Source organism: Rhincodon typus, chromosome 8 (assembly GCF_021869965.1).
Source record: "Rhincodon typus isolate 14 chromosome 8, sRhiTyp1.1, whole genome shotgun sequence".
Classification (NCBI taxonomy): Eukaryota; Metazoa; Chordata; class Chondrichthyes; order Orectolobiformes; family Rhincodontidae; genus Rhincodon; species Rhincodon typus.
Genome location: NC_063339.1, coordinates 4,705,129 through 4,729,142, shown reverse-complemented (window position 1 = coordinate 4,729,142; position 24,014 = coordinate 4,705,129). Strand labels below are relative to the sequence as shown.

At 41.0% G+C, this 24,014-nt stretch overlaps 1 protein-coding gene across 1 annotated transcript in view; it reads left to right on the top strand.

Moving 5' to 3' along the window:
• Window positions 1–439: 439 nt before the first annotated feature.
• Window positions 440–24,014, top strand: part of LOC109938358 (cytosolic carboxypeptidase 3-like) — a 38,081-nt gene continuing 14,506 nt past the window's right edge. Inside the window, exons 1-8 of the mRNA XM_048600018.1 lie at window positions 440–457; window positions 4,575–4,629; window positions 5,591–5,761; window positions 10,903–11,079; window positions 14,893–15,000; window positions 17,670–17,817; window positions 19,944–20,726; window positions 22,974–23,136. Coding sequence (XP_048455975.1) covers window positions 440–457; window positions 4,575–4,629; window positions 5,591–5,761; window positions 10,903–11,079; window positions 14,893–15,000; window positions 17,670–17,817; window positions 19,944–20,726; window positions 22,974–23,136 — 1,623 coding nt within the window. The remainder of the gene's footprint in view (window positions 458–4,574; window positions 4,630–5,590; window positions 5,762–10,902; window positions 11,080–14,892; window positions 15,001–17,669; window positions 17,818–19,943; window positions 20,727–22,973; window positions 23,137–24,014) is intronic.

The window sequence follows — 24,014 nt, the reverse complement described above, 5'->3', positions numbered from 1 at the left end:
ACAAAGTGTTTCCATTAATCAAGCTAATCAAGTGAGATGCTTTCTGCTTACAATAGACAGCACAGCTTGCAGAATTCACAAGTGCCCCTATTTTAGGTAAGGCGTGTAACAATGAATTGCTTAGCATGAACGTGCTTTCTGATTGGTAAATGTGGTTTCTATGGCAACGGCAAAACTTCTGACCTCAGTGATAGCTGCTTTAGTAAGGTTATGTAGGCCAATCAAAAATGGAAATGCTTCGAAGAGGACAGATTTTATTGATGGTTTTTAACTGCTCCAACTGGCCTGACTTATTCATTGTCAATCTTGGCACCTTATGTTCGGGCAGATAATGGATCCAGCTCTTTTAGGTTTAAAGAATGTGGCCTGACCTAGGTCCATTAGCACAAGAGAAGGACATTTTATACAGACGAGAGCTGGGATAGCTCCACCTGTGACCATGGAGGAAGGTGACTTTGTAAGTATGTTGCTGCAGCACCTAGAATGAAATAACTAGCATATACATCATGTTTCTCACAACCCAAGATAGTCCCAAAGTGACTTACACCTAATGGTGAGGTATTTTTAAGTGTAGTCACTGATGAAATGAGGGAAATGTGATATAATATTCTTAGTTTTATTATGTTGCTAAAGAATATTTGCAATTGTCTGCGGCCAGAAAAACATTAAATTTATTTAAGAAACAATTTCTCGTGATGGCTCCATGTGCCACAAGGCTGCAACAGATCATGTGACATTGCATCATTTCCTGTGATGATGTATATTCATTAAAATATCATACAGTCAGCATTAACCCTTTCTGAAATATTCAGCAACCAATTGATCCACGGCCAGCTCTCTCAAACCATATGATAATGATGAGAAAATCTGGTTTGAGGTGATGGTTGAGGACTAAATATTGGTCAGGTCACGACCAAACTAACCAAACCGGCAATATACCACTCTATAATGAGCCATGGCAGAGTTATCTCTAATGCCTTACTAAATTGTTACAAAATTGACACAACAAAATGATTTCCATGTGAACTGCAAAAATGATCCTGAGGTACAGATGGAAGCTGGAATAAGCTTGGGGCTGAATTATTTTGTTAACACTGTAACCAATAAGGCTAATAAAGTACAAACATTCGAACAAGGGACAAAAGTAGGCCACTCGCCCCTTCCAGCCTGCTCCATCATTCAATAAAATCATGGCTGATCTGATTTTAACCTCAACTTGCAATCTATATTCTTTCACCCCTTGGTCATCGAGGATGTGTCTACCTCTGCCTTAAAAATATTCAAAGTTTCTGTATTCACTACTTTTCGAGGAAGGGAATTCCAAAGACTCTCAACCACCGGGAGACAAAATATTTCCTCATCTGTCTTAAATGGGCGTCCTTATTTTCAAACTATGACTCCTAGTTATAGAGTACCCCCCAACAGTGAGGAAACATCCTTTCCACATCCACTCAGTCAATTCCCTTCAGGATTTTATATGTTTCAATTTAGTCACCTCTGAGTCTTCTAAACTCCAGAGGATATAAGCCTAGCCATAGAGTCACAGAGTCATACAGCATAGAAACAGACTTTTTGGTCCAACTCATCCATGCCAACTAGATATCCTAAAACTAAACTAGTCCCATTTGCCTGCTTTTCGCCCATAACTATCTAAACCTATCCAAATGTCTTTTAAATGTTGTAATTGTACTCATCTCTACTACATCCGCTGGCAGCTTGTTCCATACATGCACCACCCTCAGTATGAAAAGGTTGCCCCTCAGGTCCCATTTAAATCTTTCCCCTCTCATCTTAAACCTATGCCCTCTAGCTTTGGGCTCACCTATCCTTAGAAAAACACTTTGGCTATTCGCCTTATCTATGCCTCACATGATTTTATAAATCTCTATGAGGTCATCTGTCAGTCTCCAATGCTCCAGGGACAAAAGTCCCAGCATGTCCAGCTCACCCTATGACTCAAACCCCACCAGTCCCTGCAACATCCTTGTAAGTTTTTTTCTGTATCCTTTCCAGTTTAACCACATCATTCCTACAGCAGGGCAAACAGAATTGTACACAGTATTCGAAAAGTGGCCTTGCCAATGTGATGTTGCAACATGATATCCTAATTTCTATACTTAGTGCCCTGACCCCTAATGAAGACAAGAGTGCCAAATGCTTTCTTCACCACCTTGTCTACCTGCAAAGCCACATTCAAGGAACTGTGACCCTTCATCCCTCTGTTCAACACTCTCCAGGCCCTACCATTAACTGTGTAAGTCCTGCCTTGGTTTGTCTTACCAAAATGCAACACCTTGTATTTATCGAAATCTAACACCATCTGCCACTTCTCAGTCTATCAGCCAATCTGATCAGGTGCTGTTTGATAACCTTCTTCACAGTCTACTATACCATCAATTTTGGTGTAATCTGCAAACTTATTAACCATACCTTCTATATTTTCATCCAAATTGTTGATATACATGAAGAACAACACTGGACCCAGAACTGATCCTTGCGGCAGACAGCTGGTCTTTGGCCTCCTGTCTGAATAACAGCTAATTTTGAATCCAATTGGCTAGCTCTCCCTGGATCCCATGTGATCCAACCTTACTAATCTACTCAGATTACTATGAAGAGCTATCCTTCTCAATCTCTCCCCTCACATGAGGCACGGTGACCCTCAGGTTAAACCAGCACCAGTCACCTTTCTGTAATGAGAGAACAGCCCTATGGTCCAGTGGAGCTCTAATGACTTTACCTTGCTTTTACCTTTTACTTTACAAGTATTATGTTATCTCAAGCTGGGTAGATATTAAAGGAGATACAATGATACTGTAGCTGTACAGAGCCTTGGTTATGCACCGTCTGAAGTATAATGTTCAGTTTTTGACAGTGAGCCTCACAAAGGTCTAAGGAAGGGATTCCGAGCAATGAGATCATTCTGGGGTGTTAAAAAGTTCAATTCAGACAAGTTGTATTCCAATAGATTAGAAGATTGAAGGATAATCTAACTGAGCTGTTTAAAATGACAAAGAAATTTATTTGGCTATACACAGAGATATTTTGCATCATAGCCAAATTAGGAATTGGCCTGAAACTGTCTTAGAGGCGATAAATCTCGCATTCGTCATAACTGAAGAATTTTTCATCTTGAGCTGCATGAACATGGACAAAGGATGATGAGCCAACTCTCCAAGTTGCTATTGATGTATCAGAGAATAAAAATAAATTTCCTGGACACTGCTGCAAATGATATTCATTGCATATTTATTTAAATTTGTTTTCAAACATCAATTATTTATTAAAAATTGAAGAGGGGAAAAAGACTTCCATTGAGTGGCAACACAACTGCCACTCCAGAAACATGGTTTGTACATTTCTGTGCAATGCTTACACAAAGGCAAAATATTGTGGGTTTTGGAAACCTGAGACAAACACAGAGAATGTTGGAGAAGCCCAGCACTGAAGAAGTGTCATACCAGACTCAAAACCTTAACTCTGTTTTTCTCTCTATAGATGCTGAGTTTCTCCAGCATTCTCTGTGTTGCTTCACTGTGATGCTTGTTTTCTGTCCTCCCTCTGTTAAGGATTTCATGGGGCAAGAGAATGGTTTCCTTGGCTTCACCATATACTGTGTACTTACTAAAGAATTGCATCGTCACAACTATTCAGTCATAACTGTTGGTCTAATTTTTAATTAGTAATCGCACATGATAAATGCTTGTGTGGGAAATGTAAGCTGTCAAACTGGTATAGTTTGACACTCCATTCACCAAATGGAGAGGAGTAAGGCATAGGCATTGTATTGTCCCCTGTACAGGGAGTATTTGATATGGACAGTCTAGAGAGACTTACTCTGCAACTAATCCTGTGCTTTCCCCTGTCCAGGGAGTATTTGATGTGGATAGTCTGGAGAGAGAGTTACTCTGCAACTAATCCCGCACAGTACCTGTCCAGGGAGTGTTTGTGATGTGGACAATGTTGAGGGAGCTTTACTTTGTATATAACCTGTGCTATACCTGTTCTTGGAGTGTTTGATGGTGACAATGTAGATGGGGCTTTACTTTGTTTCTAACTCATGTAACTCACTTTACTCTGTATCTAGCCCATGCTATACCCTGCCTGGGATTAATTGACTCAACAGTTTTTATTGTGGTCTTCAGTTGTTCTATGTGTCTGTTTGATTAAATAAGTTTTGTGTGGTCACTGAGAAAAGTGAACAAACCATAGCTAGCTGCTAGAAACATGGAACAGATATGTTAAAGCACTGAATAGAATATAGAAGATTGTGTATAATCTCTGCATAACTTCGATGGGTATAAAATACACATCATAAAGCAAGCTTTACTCTGTATCTAAAACTGAGCTGTATCGGACCTGGCAGTGTTAGGTTCAATGTAAAGAGGGAACTTTACTCTGTACTAGACCTTGCTGTACTTACCTTGTATTGATTGATGGGGCTGAGGTGTACCAGACTTTTGAATGCCTTTACTGAGTTTCATTCCAGTTTCTTGTTCCCACTCTTTCACCTTGATAAACACAAATATTGGCCATACATGTTGTAAAAAGTCATATTGTTTCTCTCTTGATAGGCTGAAGATATATATGTCCAATATATGAAGAAACATTTTCCAGAACTCCTCGCAGGTTAGTTGCATGTGTCTTAAATCTGTGTCTTTAGTAAAACCATTCAATGAAAGAAAGGTAGTTCTAGTCTTTAAAAAAATTGTAATGTTTATCTCTGACTGTGAATATGAACAGACTAACATCATTTCATTTCCTTCATATTCTATGGTTAATAATTTCTAAAAAATTCTTTCACAGGAGGTGGGGCATCGCTGCTAGCTCAACATTTATTGCCCAGAGGGCGGTTAAGAGACAACCACTTTGCTGTGGATCTGGAATTACATGTAGGGTAGACCTGTAACAGACAGCAGTTTCCTTCCCTAAAGGACAGAAGTGTATCCCATGGGTTTCTAACAACAATGGATAACAGTTTCATGGTTTTCATTAGACTCTTAATTCCAGATTTCTATTGAATTCAAGTTACATCATCTGCCATGGTAGGATTTGAACCTGACTCCAGAAGAGTACTGGGGTCTTTGGACTACTAATCTAGCAATAAAAGCACTAAGCTGTCACCTAGACCTAGACTGTTATAATGTGCACACAAATATAGATAGTACCCGTGAGCTATCATTGCCTAACACTGAACACTCTTGTGCATTCAGTAATAACGGTACTTAGAAACAGGATATTCCATATATTTAATAGAGGGGGGGCATGGGATTTCTATGTGTTTTATGTCAGGGGTATTTGATACCTCTTTGGGTGGAGTCTCCGCCTATTCCTGATGTTTGATGTTGTGAAGCACTTGAAATATAGAGAAAGACAATGTTAGAATGCTTTTCATGTTGATGTTTGTTATGGTGGTACTTGGAATAAGAAAAAAGTGTTTGGGTCATCAAACCCATTCCTTCCAGTGATCATGTCCAGTCCATACGATTGTGGCCTCACCCAAAGAAAATTATTTGACAGGACCTAAAAATCTATCTTGGCAAATGTAATAGTTGCTCACAGAATTATTTGTTGCTTGTGATATCTTTAGCTCAACAGAAGGCCCATCAAAGAAATATGGGAGTTAAAGTGAAGCGCAAGAACCATCTCTTTCTGCCCTCAACAGGAAATTATTATGAAGATGAAATTGAAGAATACCTGCAGGAATCAGATGAAGAATGTGATGAAAGAGATAGCCCACTAACTGCCAAAAACTCTGAATGTAGGACAGCTGTTTTATGAATATTGTTGAATTTATTTTAATTTAAATCTTTTCCAATATGTTTCTTTCTGTGCATTTCTCCTGAGTCTCCTTACTGGGAATACTGACCCTTCACCCCATTGCTGAATATTTATGGAAAGATATATTTATTAAGTATCTCTGTAACATTCCCCTTATCAAATGTCCTTCTTATTTGCCTTTTCACACTTACTTGTTATAACACTTTGCTTATGAAAATTTCTCTTTCACACTTATTTTCTGTACTATTTTGCTTGTTATGACACTTATGGTAATATTGATACCATACCTACCTTAATAAAATGGTATGTCCTCAGACTCATCACCATTGGAGATCAGTTGGTAATTAGAAAGTAAAGTCAAGATAAGGTGAGAGGTTGTGAAAAGAATAAAATGATAGAATTTAAGGCACTCTGTCTGAAAGTATTTCCAAGACATTTGATGAATTATTGACAAAAATGGAAATAAACAGGTCTGATCTCATTGCCATGTGGGTGTAGTGTGGCCAAGGCTGGAAACTGTTTGAGGGTATTTGACATTTATGAAGGACAGACAAAAATTGAAACAAAGGATTGGTGATCATTGTTTATAAAGGGTGAAATCACTACAACTGGGAGAAAGGATCTTAGATTAGAATATTAGGATAAAAAATTAGTTTGGAGCTAGAAAATCAGCAAGGAGTAGCAACAATTGTGACCACAACACTACCAAACGGTGGTGGTTTTGTATGTTATTGTATAAATCAAGAAATTAAAGGTCCTTGAAACAAGGGTAGTACAATAATCATGAGGACTTCAATCTACATATAGACCTGGTAAATCTAATTAATAAGAATGCTGTGGAGGAAAATTTCCTGAAATGGATATGAAATGGTTTTCTAAAACAGTATGTTGAGAAAGCAACAAGAGATCAAGCTCAATAACAGGTCGGGTATTGTGAAAAACAAAAGAGTGAAAATAATCTGATTGTACAGGATGCTGGGCTGTCCACACATAGGACAGCTTGGCAAGCCCATTATTTCAACATATTCCTGCCCACTGAGCTGTTCCTACCCACTGAGCTGTTCCTGCCCACTGAACCATTTTCTTCCTTTCTTCACTCTATTAATTCTCTTCGTACATTCTCTTCCCATTTACAAATTTCATTCTTCTGCTCCTTTATGTTGGTTCTGCAATTTCCAGTTTTGCAGGGTCAACCACCTCCTCTTCACCATGGACATACGATCCCTCTGTATGTACATCCCACTATCAGGATGATCTGAAGGCTGTCTGCTTCATCCTTGAATGGAGGCCTGAACAGTCTCCATCCACCACCACCCTCCCTATCCCTGGCTGAGTCTTACTTTCTTCAAGTCAATGGTATGGCTATGGGTACCTGCATTGGTCCAAGTCATGCATGGCTCTTTCTGAGGCATGTGAACATTCTTTATGCTAGTCCTACTCGGGTCCCCATGTTAGTACATTGATCTCTGATACATCAATATATTTTTGGTGCTGCTTCTTGCTGTTCCAATACTCCACTGGGGAGTTTCCAACGTGTCTTCCTTTATCCTCAACCAAGAAATCCATCCGCCTTCACCCCCCCCCCAACAATCTGCCACCATGGTTGACAGGACCCTCAGGTGAATCTGACCCATTCCCCACTCTTCTGCCCTCAGTCCTTCCCCTCCTTCACAGAACAACACTTTCTCCAAAGCAGGTATATGGAGTTAGACTACAGATCAGCCATTATCTCATTCAATGGTGGTGCAGGTTTGAGGGGCTGAATGACCTACTTACTGGGGATATGTGAAACTATCATTGATTGTCATTTTTTCAAACATGTAGCTTAGTAAGTCTTTGGGATCTATCCTATCGTTTACTCCCTACCCCACCCACCTCCCTATTTTCTGCATATAAACTGACGTTTTCCCAGCCACCATCAGTTCTGAGGAAGGGTCACTGGACCCGAAACATTAACTCTGTTTTCTCCTTCACAGATGCTGCCAGACCTGCTGAGCTTTTCCAGCAACTTTGTTTTTGTCCCCCGAACATTATTTGGGTCTCTGGGATTAACAGCCCAGCAATAATACCATTAGGCCACTGCCTCCCCTTAAATTAACTCCTGACTGTCCCTGAAATATCTTAGTAAGACACTCAGTTCTCAGATAATTAGGGATTGGCAGCAAATGCTGTCCTTGTCAGTGATGTTCACACTTCATGAAGGGATAATGTGGGAAGATGGTGTTGATGTTGAAGGTTAGCCATGACCTAGTTGAATGACAGAGAAGGCTAAATAAAGTGCCCCTGCCCAATTTCAGATGGACAACCCCTCCACCTAATATCGTTCACACTTAGGTTTGAAGGGAATTAGAACTCAGAATAAACAAAGTGAGACCATAAGACATAAGAGCAGAAGTGTGCCATTCAACCCATTGAGTATGCTTCACCATTCAGTGAGGTCATGGCTGATCCTATAACCTTCAACTCCACTTCCCTGCCTTTTCCCCATAACCTTAGTTCCCGTTCTGGTTAAAAATCTGTCTATCTCAGCCTTTAATATACTTAATGATTAAGCCTCAACAGCCCTCTGCAATAAAGGATTCCATAGATTCACAACATCCCTGAGAGAAGAAATTCCTCCTCATTTGTGTCTTAAATGTGCAACCTGTTATTCTGAGTATTGCATATAATATAGCAAGAACTCTTCATGCGTTAACCATGTAAAGCTCACCATCTGCTGACCACTTTTTATCATTTCCATGACACTGAAGAACAACTTCACAGAGAGGTATAGGACCAGCTGTCCAGCCACTCCAATATGTCTCAATCTAATGACTGTCTGGTGCTTTTGTAATCACCACTTTTAGAGTCATAGAATCCTACAGCATGGAGACGGGTCCTTCAGCCCAAACAGGTCCAAGCTGACCAAAATGTCCGTCCACACTAACTCCATTTCCCTGCACTTGGCCAATATCCTTCTAAACCTTTCCTATCCATGTATTCGTACAAATGCCTTTTAAATGTTGTTAATGTATCCACTTCAACCACTTCCACTAGCTGCTCATTCCATATGCACACCACCCTCTGTGTAAAAAAGTTGCCCCTCAGGTTCCCCTCTTTCCCCTCTTCCCTTAACCTGATGCCTTCTAGTCCATGATCCCCCAAACCTGGGAAAAAGACTGAGTGAATTCACCCTATCCATGTGTCTCATGATCTTATACACTTCTAAAAGATCCCCCCTCAGTCTCCTATGCTCCAAAGAAAAATGTCCGGTCCAGCCTCTCCCTATAACTCAGTCCCTTGAGTCTGGGCAACATCCTTGTATATTTCTTCTGCACTCTTTCCAGTTTGAAAGCATCCTTCCTATAGTAAGGTGACCAAAACTGAACACAATACTCCAAGTGCTGCCTCACTAATGTCCTGTACAACTGATTGTTGTATTTGATTGATTGTTTGATTGTTGTCTGGTTGTATTCAGGATTGGAGTGAAAGAGATTATAGATACCATATTACCATTAATTGAATATTGTCTTCTAACTATTTACAAAACAGGGCTTTCCATGAGAATTCTACACTAATCCATTTCCCAGTAGTTCTGGTTGTTATCTGATCTTAAATCCCTAATAACTATTCTATTTACATATTTAACCCTTTGCACGACAGTGCTCTTTTCGATATACCAGCAGGAGGCACTATGCAGAAGCTGTTTATTCTCATTCTTGCTCTGATCAAAATGATCTAGAGCCAATTACAGAATAAATAAAGTGACAACATTAAGTGAGTTTACAACTGTTTCCGTGCATTACCTTACCTCCAATTCTTTTTCTTCCTCAAGAAACTTGTTCAAGGAGGCTCGTGCTATTCCCAGCCCCAATGGTTGAAAGTAGGTAGTGTGGATATCAGGGGAGGACAGAGTCATGCTTACCTGTGACACTCCTTCTCCATGGTGCATGCCATGGTTCAGCACTTGGCATGAAAAGGAAGCCTGAATAAAGAAGAAAATTTCCGCAAAGTACTTGCTCGCACAAAAGAATGAAAAGTCAGCGCAGTTTTTGATTTGATTTATTATTGTCACATGTACCTATGCTTGGTGAAAAGCTTTGCTTTGAGTGCAGTACAGGGAGATCATTCTGTACAAAGTACATTAGGGTAGTAGAACAGAGCAGAGAATACAACGTTACGGCTGCAGAAAAAGTGCACAAAGAACTAGATCAACATTAAATTTAAAATATGAAAATTCCATTCAGAAGTCTAATAACAGCGAGGAAGAAGCTGTTAATGAATCTGTTTGTGCATTTGTTTAAGCTTTTGTACCTTCTGCCCAAGGTAAGAGGTTAGAAGAAATTAGAACCAGGGTAGGGAGGCTCTTTGATTATTTTGGCTGCTTTTCCGAGACAGCGACACGTGTACCATTTGTCATTAAATATGATGTAATTCAGGATTGAACTCATTTAAAAGAGAAATGGTCAGGGTTTTTACTGGAAGATAGAAATTGCATGAATGAAGGAGTAGTTTGTGGGTTTAAATCTGACTTTCTGTCTAATGGCTGTGAGTGGGTGGCAAAAGTAACTGCCTTCCATGTTGCAAACACAAGTGGAGTGACAGTATAATGAAACAAAGAACTGCAGATACTGGAGATCTGAAACAAAAGTAGAATTTGCTAGAGAAACTCAGCAGGTCTGTGATCCTCTTTTAGAGTTCTTCTTTCCACAGATACTGCCAGACCTGTTAAGTTTCTCTAGCAATTTCTGATTTTGTTAGTGGCTCACTATGATGATTGTAAATGTTGATTTTGAGGTCATTGGCTACCAGGAAATGGATGGAGTGATGTGATTGTGGAATTACATGACCATGTTTTCCTGGTGACAATGTGCAAGGGGATTGTGCTGAATACAATCCTGCCCTATCCTCTTTTGGGATAGTAAGAACTGCCAATGCAGAGTCAGAGAGGGTCCCGACCCGAAACGTCAACTTTCCTGCTCCTCTGATGCTGCCTGGCCTGCTGTGTTCCTCCAGCTCCACACTGTGTTATCTCTATCCTCTTCTGGTGTGATTTTCTTTACTGAAACAATTTTTGTTTTAATTATGCTAGGGCAAAAAAGAATCTTTTATCACTCCTCTCTCCCTTCTTCCCTATTTTAGGGTGTCAACAAAAGCCTGTTTTACCTCGTACAACTCAGATTGTGATTGAGGATAGTTTTGGAGGGCTTGTCCATCGTTTGTGTGAGCCTTGGGACCTGTATGGCCTTTCCACCAAACACCAATTACCCTGTTGGCCACAGGAGTGTGAAGTCATCAAAGAACGTATCAAGCACATTGGTGAGTTCTGGCTATGGATCAGGGGGCATGTTGGACAATGGATATCGTGACGTAAAGTTTCTCTCTCTCCTCACACACGCACAAGCATATCTATCATTTTTAAGGTTAGGATTTTAGGATAGTAGTATAGAGGGTTGAATATTTTCTGAAGGGTTTGGAAAAAAGAAGTAACTAGATGAGAAGTCTTTCCAGAACAACCTCATTCAGAATGTGTCAGTGATCAGGGGCCCCTGGAGTGTTAATGGAAGATTGTTTGGACCTTGCTAGTAAAGTTAAACATTGTAGGCCATTGGCTTACAGTTCTGGATAATCAAGGAATGACTTCAGGTTAGGAAACTCAGAGATTGAAAGTTTTAGGAAAGTTCAGTGGACACGTAGGAATTCTAAGATTCTATGGATCCTATGACTTGACTGGTGTTGGAAACAAACATAGCTTTCCTCCTGAAAAAAAGGGCATGGAACAGTTCAGGGAAAGTAGTTATCTCAGGTTAGAAGGTTAATTTGTGAATCTTCCATATCAGAGTGTTTTTTTTTCTATTTACTTGTGGGATGTGGGTATCGCTGGCTGGACCAGTATTTCTTGCCCATCCCTAGTTGCCCCTTGAGAAGGTGGGGGTGAGCTGCCTTCTTGAACTGCTGCAGTCCATGTGATATAGATAGACCCACAATGCCTTTAGGGAGGGAATTCCAGGATTCTGACCCAGTGTCAGTGAAGGAACGGTGATATTTTTACAAGTCAGGATGGTGAGTGGCTTGGAGGGGAACTTGCAGGGGGTGGTGTTCCCATGTATCTGCTGCCCTTGTCCTTCTAGATGGAAGTGTTCATGCGTTTGGAAGGTGCTGCCTGAGGATCTTTGGTGAATTTCTGCAGTGCATCTTGTAGATAGTACACACTGCTGCTACTGAGCATCGGTGGTGGAGGGAGTGAATGCTTGTGGGTGTAGTGCCAGTCAAGCAGGTTGCTTTGTCCTGGATAGTATTGATTTTCTTGAGCGTTGTTGGAACTGCACCCATCCAGACAAGTGGGGAGCACTCTATCACACCCCTAACTTGTAGTAGTGGTAAACCAATAAAGATGTTGAGAGACAATGGAGCAAGTGTCACTGATGCTGGCTGATGATACTACTCTTCTACAGGAGTTAATCAAGGAGAAAATATTAATTGGAGGTATACATGGAGATTACAAATCAGTCTCATATTCAGAGTTGGATTAAAGGAGTGACCTTGTAAATAACAAAATTGTAGTGGCAGTAGTGAAATAAAATTCCTATAGTGGGAATTAATTTTATTTTGGGAAGTGAACTAACAAGTTCAAGAATATTAGCTTCACCACGAGCGGTGGAACAACATGGAAAAAGATATTGAGATACAGCAGGAGAAACATCTCAGATTGTTTTCTGACCGTGTCATGACTAGATCTCAAGCCCATAGACATAGACTGGAAGAGGAAGTCTATGAAACAGAGAGATCTTTAGAAGTTCAGTTATCAGATTCAAATATTGAAAAAATAAATAAAAGGAATGAAAGTAAAGAGAATCAGGTTAACGTTCAAGCCACTGTCTTTAATAAAAATACAACAAATAGGTCCAAAATTGAAAGAGTTATACCAAACAGCCTATCAGAAATTGAATTTTAAAAAAATCTGAGTATTTATTACTTGCAAGTCAAAGTACTAGTGAAGAAGTGGATAGTACCTTAAATGGGCAGTGGTCAGCATTCTATCTCAGTATCATAACATTTTATGAGTAGCTCACAAAATTCCAAAGACAGGTCCCTCAAGGTATGAAGTGAATATGAGTAAAGAAGACGAAAGGAAAATTTATTAACACAATTACATAAAGATGTGGTCAATTTTTCCAGACTATTTAACATACATTTCAAGTAATGGGGAAATCCCAACCATTAATTTAATCTGTACCTATCCTCAGGGTACCAGCTTTTGAAGAACTGGTTATCAGGGCCTTAGTAGATTGTGTAGGACCCCCACACAAACCAGATATGGCAATCAGTGTCTTTTAATGATTATGGATGTTTCCGTAAGTTTTCCTGAGGCTGTGCCTTTAGGAAAAAATTTCTACAGAACTGTTAGTGGAAAGAAAAGTTCAATATTTTGCAAGATATTGATCATCCAAAGAAATATAATTGGATTCAATGATCAAATTTAGTATTACAAATATTCAGTACAAATTATGACAAGCTTGGAAATAAAATGATGTACGTCATTTCTTATCACTGACAATCTCAAGGTGCATTGGAAAGATGGCACCAAATTTTGAAGAACACAATTAAGATTCTTACTAAGAATGTGCTAATGTTTGGGGATAAAGGAATTCCTTTGTCACTGTTTACCATTAGGGATGCCCCTAATGAGTTCATGGGATTCAGCCGTTTTCAGCCACTATATGGATATGAGGTGAGAGGTCCATTTAAACTGATTAAAGAAACGTTGATAAACCAGGGCTTGGAATATACACTTTTAGCCTATGCCCTGGGAGAGAAACTGGTGAAAGCATCTGAGATAGCCAAAAAGAATTAGAAGAGTTCTCCATCAACAATGAAAATTAGAGCAGAAAGAAAAGGCCAAAGTTAAGCATTGCTGAAGACAAGCAGCTAGTATCGCTACCTGCCTCTCAAGAACCATTAAAAGCAAGATTCACTGGCCTTATCAAATCAAAACAATCTAAAAGAATTAAATTATGTAGTGAATGCTTCAGATAAGAGAAAGAATCAGCTGATGTATTCTGTTAATAAGTTTGAAGGGATATTTTTACATGGATGATTGTCAGGAGAAAAGTGTACTTACTGTAGTGAAAGATATAGGGAATGCAACAGAAATATTTGGGGCAGCATGGTGGCTCAGTGGGTAGCACTGCTGCCTCACAGCCCCAGGGACCCAGGTTCAATTCCACCCTTGGGCAACTGTCTGTGTGGAGTTTGCACATTCTCCCCGTGTCTGCATGGGTTTCCTCCTATAGTCCAAAGATGTGCAGGCTAGGTGGATTGGCCATGCTAAATTCCCCGTAGTGTAGGGGGGGTGGGTCTTGGTGGGATGCTCCAAGGGTTGGTGTGGATGGGTTGGGCCAAAGGGCCTGGTCCCACACTGTAGGGATTCTATGAAATCTAAATTGGAGAATGACTCAGAAATTGAAAAGTTGATTTGATTTATTGTAGTTACATGTACCTAAGTTTTGCGAGCAGTACAGGCAGATCATAGCAAACAAGGACACACAGATCATAGGGGATTCTCCAGGAACCAGATTAGTAATAATGGATATGTATAAAAAGTCCAATAGCTTAATCTTCCAAAGAAACTATTGATGTGACTTACAGAGGCTATTACAAAATCATGAGTCAATCATGAGTCATGAGTGAGAATCATGAGTGTATCACTGGAGGTAATTTTTGTCCATGATATTTTATGTAGACATTGCATTACTGTTTGATGTTTGACATTGAGGGCTAAAATCTCTGGTTTTGAATTGCTGTAAATTAATAGTTTGGGGGAGTAGATTGGGACGTAGCTGGATGTTTAAGGTCTCTTTCTTTTCTAATTGTGTTCTATATCTCATGGCAGAACCCTGACCTCATTTAAAGGTACTTATATCCATACCTGAAGTACTTTAACCTACTTGGCTATGAACCAGGTGCTGGAAAGTGGAGAGTGGCTGGCTAGTTTTTACTTTTGACCAGCATAGACATGATAGATTGAATTGCTTTTTTCTCTGCCATAACCTTTCTCTGTGTCCCATATTTCTTGTATAGAATACAGTGCTGGGTTTTGAGACAATTCTCAACTGTTCTCTCTTTTTACAGTGGGTGTTTCAATAGGCCCAGAACCTTTTTATAGAGCAACAGGATTGGAGCAAGCACCAATCTATATAAACCCAGAAGAGGGTGAACTGGTGTATAGTACCACTAAAGGTAATTTGAAATGTGCTCCACAGTCTGCATAAAACAGAGGTGTTAAAAAGAAAGCAGTGAAGCAAGATTTCTCTGCATTATTTGTAAAGAGCCGTCTTTAGTTTCTTAACTGTTCAAATGCAGTTATTTTTTGATGCCTGTACTAATTTGTCTCAGTGAGTTTTTGCTGTTTTCCATGACTCTGGCTGTATAGGATTTGAACATAGTGTTCTCTGTAATTCTGGATTTAATTGGGGAAGAAATTAATCACTGAAAGATTATGATCCAAAGATATTCCTTGAAAAGCTGGCGGAAATAGATCCAATAGTAGTTTTCAAAAGCCATTTGAATGAATATTTGAAAGGAAAATATTTGTAGCATTTTGGGGCGAGAGAAAGGGATTGGGACAAACTAGACAGCTCTGCAACCAAAATGTGTGGAATGATCTATTTGTATACTGAATTGTTCGACAATAGTGAAACTATCGAATTCAGCACAGTATAAGGATTTGAAATTCAGAATTCTATATTTGAGGTTATCCCCATCATTGATCTACTATTTCCCAGGAAATTTTGGTGTAAGTTTTCCCATGGTGGGGTAGTCCAAAACTAAAGATTTACAAGGATGTTGCTCTGATTGGAGGGTTTGAGCTATAGGGAGAGGCAGAATAGGCTGAGGCTATTTTCCCTGAAGCTTCGGAGGCTGAGGGGTGACCTTATAGAGGTTTATAAAATCATTAGGGACATGGATCGGGTAAATAGACCAGGTCTTTTCCCCAGGGTGGTGGAGTCCAAAACTAGAGGGCATAGGTTTAAGCTGAGAGGGGAAAGCTTTAAAAGGGACCTAAAGGTCAACTTTCTCATGCAAGGGTTGGTGCGTGTATGGAACGAGCTGCCAGAGGAAGTGGTGGAGGCTGGTACAATTACAACATTTAAAAGGTAACTGGATGGGTATATGAATAGGAAGGGTTTACAGGGATATGGATAAATGCTGGAAAATGGGACTAGATTTATTTAGGATATCTGGTTGGCACGGACGAGTGGGACTGAAGTTTCTATTGCTGTGCTGTACATCTCTATGACTTGATAATTCTACAGGGCATAGGTTAAGGTGAGAGGGGAAAGATTTGAAAGGGACCTGAGGGGCAACTTACACAGAAAGGGTGATATGTGAATGGACAAGCTACCAGAAGAAGTGATAGAGACAGGGCAATAAATGCTGGTCAGCCAGTGATGCCCAAATCCCACAAATGAATAAGTAAAATAACAGGTACAACTACAACATTTAAAAGACATTTGAATAGCTGCATGCATAGGAAAGGTTTAGACGGCAATGGGCCAAAAGCTAACTCGAGGACTAGTTCAGTTTAGGAAACCTAGTTAGCATGAATGAGTCTGGCCAAAGGGCCTGTTTCCATGCTGTATGACTGTATGACTCTAAAGATGAATCTACATTCCTAGGAAATTCTGTGCCAATGGACAATATTGGATCTGGTCTCATCCATTTTTTGGTTAAACTGCATGAGGCTCTGACCCGCACCTGAAACAGACCTAGCATCATATATCCCCAGGGGATACTGGCATCCCTGGTGACAGTTTTACACAGTGGCTAGCTCCCCCTTGCAAATGTTAATAAAAGATCCAATTGTTATTTGTGGTTTTCTCTGTGAAATTGGTCAGAATGTTTGTGGAACATGTGCTGGGCTTAAAGAGGGCTCTGTTCCTTCCCTGAATATAACTAAAGGCTGAAGCATGAATCTCAGCATTTCCCAAGTTGGTCAATAAATCAATTATTTTGAATTTAGTAATTTAAAAGGACAGTTTTACCAATGTTTTAATTTTCACATGAAGGACCTCAGATGAGAAAATTGGTTTAGATCAAGAGAATTTGCAATGGCCATTGACTTGACCAAGAAAGGGGTCATGGGTCAGGAGTTACAGTCTATGAATATGGATAGTCCATTTAGGATTGAGATGAAGGGCAATTTCTTCACCCAGGGAATGGTGAGCCTGTGGAATTCTATGCATAGAAAGCAATTACGGCCAAACATTGAATGATTTCAAGAAGGATTTAGATATAATTTTTAGGCCTGAAGGGTTTGGGGAGAAAGTGGAAACAAGGGGCTAAGTTGGATGATCAGCCATGAACATAGTGAATGTCAGAAAAGACTCAAAGGGCCGAATGGTCTACTGTTGCTCCTCTGTTCCATGTAAAGGCAGAGCTGGGATTAATTTGGTGAGATTTTGTTGGAAGGTATTGATCGAACAGCAGTAGGTTCTCAGTCAATCTTTGCACTACATGATCAGTGGCCTAGCAAGCCAATGGCAATCAGTACTTTCAAGAGTGGAGGAGAGGCAAATATTTGAGAGTGGAAGCAAACGAAAGTATATTAGATTTAGAAAGATTGCTCTAATGATTCAGGATAAATTGTACATTTCCCATTGCTGAACATCGTCTCTTATGGACGAGTGGGGTTTGGGGGTATTTCATGTCAAGGAACAGTGATCATGCAACTCCACCATTTTCTACCTTTGATGGATAGAAGACCATAGTTACAGATATGGAGATTTTTCAATATGTGCTTCCACAGTCTAATATTCCCCACCTGAAACCTGAGATTGCATGATTTATTTTTCCATATCAAAACTGAAAGTACTGGAAGTAAAGCTTGTGATGCATTTGTCTTGCAGCCTATATGGAACCCTGTTTCACCTTTTCCCGAGTGAGTGGCAGTTCCAAGCCCCTGAAACAGGCAGCCGTTAATGTCAGCGATCAAAACAACACACTGATATTCGAGTCTCGATTTGAGAGTGGGAATCTCGAGAAAGTATTCAAAGTGTGCGTAAGATTTTTCCGCAATACGTAGTGAAACAATGAGCCCCACTTCCTAAATATTTGAGGTCTATTATATATGTCATAATTTATGCATTGTAAATCTTTTCAAATTTTCTGTAAAAGCAGCTTCCTACTTGGAGTGCATGTTAGGGCAATTTATCTTCGGATATTTGTGTGTCAGCCATTTTTGAACAATACCGTTGTTATCTCTGTGTCAGAAGGCCAGACTGCAGCACATAATAGGGGTTGATACTTCTAGAGCAGTATTGAAGGGTTACTGCATTGGAATTGGTTTCTTTTTGAGATATTAGATGAAGGACCTGCCTATTTTCCCAGATGAAACTAACAGATACCATATTGACTAATTTGAAAGTTTCCCTGATATCCAGGCCAATAATTATCCCTCAACCAACATTGTTTATTGTATATTAATTGTATGCCGGTGGGTGTCAATAGCAGGGGATTTACTTGACCTCCACAAAAAGGAGCCCTTGTGGTGCGGTGGTAGCATCCCTGCCTCTGAACCAAGAGGCCTAGGTTCAAATTACATCTGTTCCAGATGTGTGTCATAATATCGCTGAGCAGATTGATTAGAAAATAGTTTGAGCTCCATAAATAGACACAGATTAAATCTGCAGTCACTGGGTTAGGACAGATATGTTTGTAATCTAGAAATCTGTAAGCGAACATAGAAGTGTGCAAAGATTGCTTCCAGTTCTATCCTTCACTAGCTGACCGTGGAGAATAGTTTTGACAATGTTAACACTTGTGTTTTAGTCGCTCCAATGACCCTGCTGCACCTACAATCCTTCCCTCATGATCCATTTCTTTGTCATCACTTCCTGCTCTACAAGCCTCCCCGATATCTGGGCTCCATTGATTTAGGATTTTGACACTACCTAAGTTTTCCTTTATTTATTCATTTCATAGAATCATAGAATCCTACAGTGTGGAAACAAGCCATTTGGCCCAACAATTCCACACCGACCCTCCTGAAGAGAATCCCACCCAGACCCATCCCCCCCACCCCATCCCTGTAACCCTGCATTCCCTGTGGCCAATGCACCTAACCTACATATCCCTGAACATCATGGGCAATCTAGCATGGCCAATCCGTCTAGCTTGCACATCTTTGGACTGTGGGAGGAAACCGGAGCACCCGGAGGAAACCCACACAGACATGGGGAGAATGTGCAAACTCCACACAGACACCTGAATTTGGAATCAAATCTGGGTTCCTGGCACAATAAGGCAGTAGTGCTAACCACTGAGCCACCATGCCGCCCTGCAGATTTTTGGGATGCGGGCATCACTGATTGGCCAGCATTTATTGCCTGTTCCTAGTTGCCCTTGATGCTGCCTTCTTGGATGCTGCAGTCCACCTGCTGTAGGTTGACCCACAATGCCCTTAGGCAGGGAATTCTAGGCTTTTGACCCAGTGACAAGTGAAGGTACAGCAATAATATTTCCAACTCAGAGTGGCGAGTGGCTTGGAGGGGAACTTGCAGGGGGTGGTGTTCCTATGTATCTGCTGCCCTTGTCCATCTAGATGGAAGTGGTTGTGGGTTTGGGAGTGCTGTCTGAGGATTTTTGGTGAATTGGCTTGCCATTAGTGGATTTGTCTTCAGTTGCAAAGACCGGAATCCCTGGAATTTCTGTCTAATTCTGTCCACCTCTCTACCTCTCTTTCATCTTTTTGAAGATAGTCTTTAAAGCTTTGGCCATCTGCCTTACATGATTCAATATCAAATTTGGGAGCAGTTGATGGGAGACTATAGAAGGATCATTACTCCGAGTTTAAACTGTGCCACATATTTCCTGGGAATGTATGATGAGATGGAACTTTGTTTTGATGACCTAATGACCATTCATCTGGAACAAATTGCTGATAATGATAATGATAAACTTGCAGTGATCTGACATTGGTGGGATAGCAATAACGAGTTTGCTTAAAGTTCCTCTAAGCACACTGTGAATAAGATTAGCATTATTCAAAATAAATAGCTTTATTTAACATATCTAGAGTATTATTTTATTATCATTATACACAGCCTAAATACTCAGGGCATTGTGCACTCAATATTTCCCTGTCTCTTAATCAGCTGGTTGTTTCCATTCCACTTCTGCAGAGGGGAATACGAATATAACTTAATGTTACGCACGGACCTCTACACAGCAAAACACACCCAGTGGTATTACTTCCAGGTGCAGAACATGCGGCCAGCAATCCAATACCGCTTCACCATCATTAACCTGATGAAGCCCACCAGCCTGTACAACATGGGAATGAAGCCGCTGTTGTATTCCACGAAGGATGCAGAGCTGCACAAGGTCGGGTGGCGCAGGGTAGGGAGCCAGATCAAGTACTACCGAAACAACTATGGCAACAGCAAGCACCACTATTACTCACTCACCTGGACCTTTGAGTTCCCTCATGCCGGGGACATCTGCTACTTTGCCCACTGCTATCCCTACACCTACTCTGACCTCCAGGACTATGTGACAGGTGTGGTCAATGATCCGGCCAAGTCCAAATTCTGCAAGGTCCGGGTGTTGTGCCGTTCCTTGGCCGGGAACATGGTTTACGTCCTGACTGTGACCAATCCCTCCGAGAGTTCCAAGGCCGCACTCGAAAAGAAAGCGGTGATCCTGACCGCCCGTGTCCACCCAGGTGAGACTAACAGCTCCTGGATGATGAAGGGTTTCCTTGACTACCTTCTTGGCAATTCGATGGATGCCAAACTGCTGCGGGACACCTTCCTCTTCAAAATCGTGCCAATGCTGAACCCTGATGGGGTCATTGTGGGGAATTACCGGTGCTCACTCTCTGGCCAGGATTTAAATCGTAAATACCGGTCCTATTTGAAGGAGTCCTACCCCTCTGTGTGGTACACTCGGAAACTGATCAAACGGTGAGAGAGAACGTCGCAGGTGCAATGTGTGTTCCAAGGTAAAAGGTATCGCCCAGTCAAGCTCAGGTCTCATCTCAGATGGGGAGGTCATCTCATTATTCTCATGTAGAATAACTATTGGCATAACTATTGACAACATTTCAGGGTCAGTCATGAGGCCACGATGAGTGTATGAACTCAAGCAGGATTAGTGCAATTAGAGTGTGGGCCTGTTGTAGTACAGTGGTAGTGTCACTGCTTCTGGGCCAGGAGGCCCAGGTTCATAGTCCCACCTGCTCCAGAGGTGTGTAATAACATGTCTGAACAAGTTGGTTAGAAAATACCTTGGGAGGGGGTGTGATTGATAAGGTTGTGGCCTGTGCAGCCCAGGTAGGATACAAGAAGCACAAAGGCAGACAACAGGAAAAAGAGTACAACCCAGAGATCCCTCAGGGCCAGGAGAAATGCTGCTGTGAGCTTAAAAAAATACATTTCCCCCTTTCTTTTGTAAAAACGATTCCATCTCCTAGCCCATCAAAGGCTTACCATTTTGGGCCTCTCTCCTCTAGGCTGTACTGACAACATCTCTGCCCCAAAACAGGTATAGCAAGTTGTTTGACATAGAGTAAAGCTTCCTGTACACTGTCCCCAACAAATGCTCACAGAACATACAGCAGAAGGTTAGACGGAGAGTAGTGTTCAATTCCTTCTGCTCTTTTATTTGCTTTTCAAAATACATTCATGGCATCACTGACTGGGCTGGCATTTATTGCCCGTCCCTAGTTGCCTTTGAGAAGGTGGTGGTGAGCTGCCTTCTTGAACCGCTGCGGTCCATGTGTTATAGGTTGATCCACAATGCCCTTAGGGAGAGAATTCTGGGATTTTGACCCAGCGACAGCAAAGGAACTGTGATATATTTCCAAGTCAGGATGGTGAGTTGGGCTTGGACGGGAACTTGCAGGTGCTGGTGTTCCTATATCTGCTGTCCTTGTCCTCCTAGATGGAAGTGGCCATGGCTATTGACTAGCAGGAAGAGAGTCAGGATAAGAGGGGGATAGTTTTCAGATTGGCATCCTGTAACGAGTGATATGCCAATGGGAACCGTGCTGGGGCCACAGCATTTTCCCACACATATTAATGTCTTGGATGAGGGAAGTGAATGTACTGTATCCAATTTTATGGATAATACAAAGATGAGTTGGAAAGCAAGTTGTGAGGATGACACAGTGTCGACAGAGGGTTACAGACAGGGCAAGTGAGTGATGATTACCAGTGATTACTATAATTAAATCCATTCCCTCCCCCAGCCAACCATGAACACTTGGCAGAAGATATATAATGTGGGAAAATGTGTTGTTACATACTTTGGCAGGAAGAATAGAGGAGCTGAATGTTATTTGAATGTTGAAAGATTGCAATACATACATAAATCACAAAAAGGTAGCAGCAAAGTTTAATGGGAAATGGAGAAGGCAAATAGAATGTTGGCCTTTATTTCAAAGGGAATGGAATATAAAAGTAGGGAGGTTTTACTAAAACTATGCAAAGCATGGGTCAGATCCCTGGGTAAGAGCAGTATACTGGCATTGGAGGGCAGTACAGAGAAGGTTCTAGTATATAAGGAGAGTTTGAATAGGTTGGGTCTATACCCATTGGAGTTTAGAAGAATGAGAAGTGACCTTATTGAAACATACGAAATTCTTAGGGGACGTGACAGGTTAGATGAGGAGAGATTGCTTCCCCTTATGGGAATAAGAGGTCACAAATTCAGAAAGAGATGAAAAGGAAATTGTTCTCTCAGGGATGGCGAATCTGTGGAATTCTTTGCCACAGAGGGGTGTAGAGGCTGGGTCATTAAGTCTATTCACCATTGAGACACAGATATACAATCATTAAAGGAATCAAGAATTATTGGGAAAAGGCAGGATAGTAGAATTGAGGATTATCAGATCAGCCATGATCTCATTGTATCAGCGAGCAGAATCGACAGTCCGAATGGCCTATTTCTCTTATCCACCTTATGGTTTTGTGGAAATGATGTTTTCTCTCATTGGAGATGGTCATTGCTAGGCATTTGTGTGACACAAATGTTACTTACCACTTATTGGCCCAAACCTGGTCATTGTCCAGATCTTGCTGCACTTGGACATTGTCTGCTTCCATATCTTAGGAGTTACGAATGGTGCTGAACTTTGTGCAATCATCAGCAAACATCCCCACTTCTGACCTTACGATGGAGGGAAGGTCACCATTCTTGTTTCTTTCCAGGTTAATGGAGGAGCGGACAGTTTTTCTATATTGTGATCTACACGGACACAGTCGGAAGCAGAACATTTTTATGTATGGTTGTCAGAGCCGGAGGCGGACTGTGTCATCATATGCCAAGCAGCGAGTGTTCCCCTTCATGCTTAGTAAGAACTGCTGTAACAAGGTACAGTCTAATGATGTAGGATTTCAGAGTAATCTCACAACACTTCCTTGGCAAAACCAGTGAAAGCTCTGTAAGAGTTTAATTCTTTGAAGGCTTGATCTTTACCGGATATAATTATCTTTTATCTCAATTTTAGAAATTTCTGCACAACCACTTAAAAAGAAGTTGATTAGATTTTGACGTACGGTGCATCAAGGAGTGACATTGATCTGGTAGTTCCTTCAAAGAACCAGCATAGATACAACGGGATGGATGGAGCGGAGGTGGTGAAGTGATAACTTCACCAGGCTGCTAATGCAGAGTCCTGGGCTAATGTTCTGTGAACATGAGTTTGAATCTGGCCATTGGGGAGGCGATGGCCTAGTGGTATTATCACTGGACTGCTAATCCAGAGACCCACATAATATTCTAGGGACCCAGGTTCCAATCACGCCACAGCAGATGGTGGAATTTGAAATCAATAAATATCTGGAATTAAGAATCTAATGATGACCGTGAATCCATTGTTGATTGTTGTAAAAACCCATCTGGTTCACTAATGCCCTTTAGGGAAGAAAACTGCCATCCTTACCTGGTCTGACCTACATGTGACTCCAGACCCACAGCAATGTGGTGAATCTTACCTGCCCTCTGGGCAATTAGGGATGGGCAATAAATGCTGCCTGGTCAATGACGTCCCTCATCCAGTGAATGAATAAAGAAAAAAAATGACCTATGCCATGGTGTACAGGCTAATGTAACTACTGTTGACTGTCATAAAAATCTCATTTGGGCCACTAGTGTCCTTTAGGAAACAAAATCTGCTGTCCTTAGCTGACTTGGCCTACACATGACTCACAGCAATGTGTTTGATTCTTAATTAATAATCAGGAATTGGT